The sequence below is a fragment of the Porites lutea genome, chromosome 6, assembly GCF_958299795.1.
Source record: "Porites lutea chromosome 6, jaPorLute2.1, whole genome shotgun sequence".
Taxonomy (NCBI): domain Eukaryota; kingdom Metazoa; phylum Cnidaria; class Anthozoa; order Scleractinia; family Poritidae; genus Porites; species Porites lutea.
In genome coordinates, this window is record NC_133206.1 from 10,084,756 (window position 1) to 10,091,077 (window position 6,322).

Below are 6,322 nucleotides of genomic sequence, written 5' to 3' on the forward strand. Positions count from 1 at the left end.
GTTTGGCTAATTTCTATAAAAACCTCTATTAAGCGAAGACTGGACTGAATTAACAATAGCAGTATTGGATTACGTCCTTGAAATACGTACTGAAGTCAGTTGATGTTTTTGCATTTACAAACAAATTAAAGTTGGTAATGAACCTTGAACTCTGGATAGCCTCCTTAACAACATGGAACTTTATCACAGTACAGAGTAACCGTTGAATGTTAATTGTTTACAAAGATTGCGTAATTTTTATAAACTCTACTAAGCAGACACCCTCTATTAAGCAGACACTTGGGAAGGTCCCAAAGGTGTCCGCTTAATAGAGGCTTCACTGTATTTGGTAAGGAGTTCCAGTCTCTGATTGTAACTAAGTAAGTAACTTTATTCAATCAGGGTAGCCCATTGAGAAATAAAAATGTAGGTATTATTATACGTGCAATAAAACTGTGTTGGGGACCCAAAATCAAAGTAAAAACTCAATGGGAAACTCGTGGATACATTGTTTAGAAAAGTTGAAATTGTATACCCAAGAAAAATTAAGGCTACCTTGCATGTATAGATATGTTAAACACGCTTTGTACATGTGTATCCACAACTTCTAAAAATTAATCAGTAATACTAAAAATGTGGGCAGTTTTTTGGTGTGTTTTCTGTTTTTAATGGTTTAAGGTGGCTCCCTGGCCTAAAGTAAAATGAGGGTGCGCAGGCTGAGCACTATTATTGCGCGAGCTTTATTTTCTGCACAATGTCCATGCAAAAATTAAAAAAACATGGCTTCTCAGTTTTGAAATATTCCCCCCCCAAAAAAACTTGATTAAATAATTCTTGAGGCCTTTTATGCAAGACATTTGGTTAGTGTTGCTCAAACATTTATGAGAGGAGAAAATTTTATCGAGATACATTAAGCTATCTATCTCCATAAGCATGAAACACATCATAAACAAAGCAGAAACTTTTATTTCCAAAGGCATCAAATTATTTTGCGTTACTGCGCTTTTCATAAACACACTAACTCTGAAGTTCAAAAGCCAATTGACGAATGCATTTTTCACTGCCATCTGCATCATCTAAGCGGACCTCTTGGGAAACAGAACTTTACTTAAACGGGTTCACAAGGTCATGGTTTGTGATCTGTGATTGGTGGATTTCAATCCTTTTTGTTTGTTTCTGTGTTTCAAGGTTCTTGCTTGTGATCGTAATTATGATTGACGGCAGCAAAAAATGCAATTGTGAAGGTGGCTTTTGAACTTTAGAGTTTCGCGTGGTTGTGAAAAGCACAAAGTCAGTAAAAGTAGTCAAACATAAAATAAAAATGGTGTCAAAGTAAATGTGAGACTTCTAGCAGTACTTGCGATCCAACGTTATAACTATGAAACCATACGTATGGAATATTTTTTTAGCAATCAGCCATGCAGCTTTATTGGCAGGTTAAAAATTAAAGGTGGCTGGCAGGTCAGTCTACGGACTTATGAATATACTAATTAACATGTCATACCATTTTGTTAAAAAATTAACCTCTGGTAGAAATGACTTGAGTGAAGAACAGCTAGAAAAACTGTTTAGTTCTATAAATGGGTAAGTATCATGCAGATTACTTGTTGGACTTACAAAACTGATCATAATAAAGTGAAGAAGGTATTTAACACTGTAGCAGTTTTGGCCATTAAACTATGGCTTTTTTTAAGCTATTAGAAAATACCCATTTTTTTGAAGTAAAAACACCACAGACGCCTTGCTTTTTTGTACATGTAGCTAATGTTAAAAAAATATAAATGGGCTCTTATTAAGGATAAGTAGGATATTAATAAGTAGAGGTAATGGTTTCTTGTTTGCATTTTTAAACAATAGTATTGGAGCCAAGAGGTAAGGTCTATAGTCATAAAATTTTACCCATCTCCACTTAACCCATATTGATTTAATACAGTATAATCTTCTTGTTCATTAAGTTTTCTTTTTCTCCCTCTCTCTCTCTCTTTCTCTGATTTAGGGTCTTATTTCCAGGGGGTGCTGTAAGTGTCTTTGATTCACAGTATGCACGAACAGGCAAAATACTCTTCAATCTGGCAATGAAGGCAAATGATGTAGGAGATGTGTTTCCACTCTGGGGAACCTGTCTTGGTTTTGAGTTCCTTAGTGTCTGTGGTGCAGGAGGACAAAATGTTTTATCATCTGTAGATGGTGAAGACTATGCTATTCCTTTAAACCTCAGTGATGGTATGTCCTACTCATGCCTGGTCCTCACTAGTGATGCAAACAATAGGGGCAATGTATGAAAGACGGTACATAAACATGTTTAAAAAGTTGAGCAAGGTTCAGGTTACATACTTACAGAGGAGAAACTTTTTTGAGTTTTGCATTTTTTAATTGGCTGCACTAGAGAGTCACATACTTATAGCCATGGAAACAGTTATTATTCCAACATATTCCTGGATTCAAGTATTGTCGCTCATATAAATTTCAGTGATATGCCCTTAAAGGAACCGAGGTTATAGCACCAAGAATTAACAAGTTATATATAGTTTCTATCATGAAAATGATCAGAGTGTACATAAAGTGAACCTTCCAACATTCTTATAATCATTGTCATTATACTCAATACTTTTGTTATGTTGATATTTAGTTTTACATTATGTAATTTTTTCTTGTTTATTATTACATTATTTCTGATTATCTTTCAGGCTATGAGTCAAGCAGACTTTTAGGATATGCCCCTGAAGAGATTATTACTTATCTCAGAACAGAAAATGTTACTTATAACCATCATCGGTACTGCGTTTCCACTGATGTGAGTAGATTTCTGAAGATTTTTTGGTTCTGTTTTGGAAAAGGCCTAAAAAGGACCACCCTGGGTATTAGAGGTTAATTTCTCATGTGCAGTAGAATGCTTCAGTGTCCTGAGACACAGGCTAACAGGACAGAAACTGGAAATGGTGCATGAAAAGTTTCTGGCACCCAGGGTAGAGGAAGACCAATGAACTGTTTTATTTATTTATCTTTTTTTGAGCCCCTTCTAACATTTCCTTGTCTCTGCAACAACTGCCTGTTTTTGTCGCAGCAGATTTACTCTTGGGTCCTCTACAACAGCCACACATCTTTATTCCCGTCCCTGTGTTTGAAAATTTAATTAACGAAAGGACATGATTATAGTCACCCAAATGGCATATCTTGTTTTAATGAAAAGTTTTATCTGTCTGTTGTAGACTTACTACAATAATGGCGGTCTCAAAAAGTTCTACAAAGTATTGTCAACCAACAGAGACAAAGAAGGAGTCAAGGAGTTTGTATCCACTATTGAGGGTAATGATGTGAATCTATGAAAAGTGTAGTGTTGGATGTTATCTTCGTATGGCGCTTTCCTTTTGTCAGAACTGAGCAGCCAGACCATTCCATCATTACGAGAATTTCACTTTTGATCAAAACTATCCAGCCAGAAAATTCAAATCCTAAATAGTGTGCACGAAGGAGATAGGTTTTCATCAAACACTCTTGGTCCAGCTGGCCGCGGTTCTGACTTTTGGAAAACATCCATAGTTTCTGTTAAGATCTTAGCAGCAGGTACATTTTTGTGTCCACAGCTTTCAAAACATCCAAGAGCGAGCGAAATGAAGTAAAGAATTTCCTGTTTTCTGACTGGCTACTCAAAAGGCAAGCCCACTCAGGATTTTCTGCTTTGTTCTGGCACAAAAAAAAAGACTTTTGACCACATGATAATTTCTATATTGACCATGCTTGTTCAAAACAAATAAAAAACTTGACCTCCTGCTTTGTCAACAACTACTTTTTTTACAGCTGATAAGGGAACTGGAGCTGAAATGTGTCCGCAATTGTTTTTGGGATTGTTCCTGGGGATGCACCGGTCAGCTGTCGGTCAATACTTTTCCCCTTTCCTTGGAAACAGTGCTAGAAGTCATTTTTAAAGTTAACGTGGCATAGTGTCTTTCTCGTTTTTCTAAACTGGAAAACATAACAATTCTATCGCCTTTTGGATTTAGGATGTTAACTGTTTCATGCTACGAGCAAAGTCTCCAAAACACTGTATACTTAATACTTCTTGCTTCTTTCCATGCTCTAGGTCGTGATTACCCGTTCTACGGAGTTCAGTGGCATCCCGAGAAAAACCCTTTTGAATGGACGTCTGCAGCAGTCATTAATCACTCAAAGCAGGCAGTACTGGTGACTCAATACGTGGCAGATTTTTTCGTCAACCAAGGTGTGTTTCCGACTCTAGACTACGAGTAGTCCCCATTTTTCCTCAGGGATAGTAGAACGAGCGAAACGCGAGCGCACGTGAAAATCAACCCACGCAAGACTACTCGTAGTCTATTCCGACTCAGGTTGACCAGGGTGGGATTCACAGAGCCTTCTTTAGTCATGTTACACGTTAGTATCATTAGGATATGAATCAGAATCATGCCCCAAATTTGGAGCTGCGTCGATGCCAGCGTTTGACGTTAGGAAGCTACTACAGGAATAGACTTGCAAGACGGAAGAAGGGAGCACATTTGGAATATTCCCTCTGACCTGCCGTGCATTGTTCGCACGTGTTATGCACCCTTACATCTTAACCAAGCACCATTTGCCAATCACGGTGGGTTATGAGCAAGGTTTTAATAGCACAGTCGGTTAATGCGCGGCCTTCTCTTTGGAAGGTTCCGAGTTTGATTCCCAGTTGTGACCACAAATCCTTTAAGTAGCTTTGAATACCTGAAAACGGAGCAATGATGGAGAAAAGAGGTGAAGGTGAGGGGGTAAAATTTTGGCTCTTTTACGGCTGCTGGTTAACATTTTTCAGTTACTGTTAACAAAAAAGTTAAAGATTAATTTCTTTTGTTTCAAAGAGTTAAATATTAATAAACCTGTATTTTTTGTATCTTTAAAGCAAAATAAAGGTCTTAGGATCATCTCGGGATAAAATGCTATTTTTTTTTGAAAAATTTTAACATTTGATAGATCATCACCTCATTATTCCGCGCGTCTAATGCGTTTCGGGTCACGTGGTCAGAGCGAGATTTTTTTCCGGGTACGCCACCGAAATGCCTTGAACGAGATTGTGTGGGAAGACGCCTTACAGGGACTAGGCATGGCAATGTCTACCGTAGCGTCAGAGAAAAACAGGGAACTGCTGTTTATCGGCAACGTGTTTTACAAATAGTGACATATCTCTGCGTGTTGTTTCACTAGTATTTCGAGGGCGCGACCTCCTGAAAGTCGCAAATATTAATCCCCAGCAAAAAGCAAAATTTTCGCTATGGAAAAAATTAGTTCTCCGAGAGATCGGCGAAATTAGAGTTTAGGTCTAAGCTACACAAAAGGCTTGGCCTAACGTGCGTACGGAGTCAAAGCACAGAAAGTAGCCGGGACATAAAAACGTAACCATAAGTGAGTTTAGCACCTTTCTTAAATTAACAAACCTAGCAAGGGATCAATTTCTTTTACGGTTAACTCTTTTTACCCTATTTACAGCTAACGGTTAAATTTTTTCAATTTTTACGGCTATCGACTAAATTTTAGGCCGTTTTACGCCTATCAGTTAACCCCATTGTGACCCTCTAAAAAGCGTGATGCAAGAGCAGAGCTGTTGGTTTATTCATAAAAAACAATTGTTTTTTGACGTTTTCGTTTTCGTCGTCGTTGTGGTTGCGTAAGCTCCCTGTTAATTCAACTGGTAAACTTGGGGTCGACTGTGCGTTCATTTTAATCCCTCTCTCCCTCCGTTTTAAGAGTATTTTAAGCTAGTTAAAGCTAAACAGAAATAAGGGAAGTCAAAACAAGGATGTGACGTCACCGGGGCCGCGCACTATCAAACTGTGCCACTTGCTCCTTGATTATACTTTGATCTCCGGCTGCAGTTCCCTTTTTCTTCTTCTTTTTCTAGCTCGTCTTGGTGGGCATCGTTTTCCAAGCAAAGAAGAGGAGGATGCCGCACTGATATATCAATACAACCCGGTTTATTGCGATCCAGAGAAAACCCACTTCGAACAGTGCTACATTTTCAAGTAGAATTTAGAGGCTTCGTCCGGAATTTTTATTTTGCGGGAGCATTTTAATACACCTTGAGCTGTGGTTTTAAAGGGGTTTTATCGTGCAGTCTTAGCACTACACCTAAACTTGTTATAAATAGTTTCGATATTTTAGCAGCAGTTTTGGTGTAGTGGTGTTAAACGGTAACTTCTGACTAAACCTCTATGATTTTTTACATTTAACCAAACAACTTGGGGTTGACTTTTATATTGGTATGATAATTAGACAGAGACAGTATTACAAACTTTGTAAGTAAACAAAATGAAAAGCGGCTACATGTAAGAAAAACGTGATGTGAATAACTTAAAGTGAT

The 6,322-nt window shown here is 37.9% G+C and overlaps 1 protein-coding gene across 1 annotated transcript in view; it reads left to right on the forward strand.

The window, feature by feature from the left end:
- The window catches only part of LOC140940560 (gamma-glutamyl hydrolase-like), a 7,285-nt gene extending 1,003 nt beyond the window's left edge, over window positions 1-6,282 (forward strand). The window contains exons 3-8 of the mRNA XM_073389546.1: window positions 1,513-1,563; window positions 1,976-2,202; window positions 2,667-2,773; window positions 3,189-3,285; window positions 4,061-4,198; window positions 5,864-6,282. Coding sequence (XP_073245647.1) covers window positions 1,513-1,563; window positions 1,976-2,202; window positions 2,667-2,773; window positions 3,189-3,285; window positions 4,061-4,198; window positions 5,864-5,988 — 745 coding nt within the window. The 3' untranslated portion in view covers window positions 5,989-6,282. The remainder of the gene's footprint in view (window positions 1-1,512; window positions 1,564-1,975; window positions 2,203-2,666; window positions 2,774-3,188; window positions 3,286-4,060; window positions 4,199-5,863) is intronic.
- Window positions 6,283-6,322: the final 40 nt, after the last annotated feature.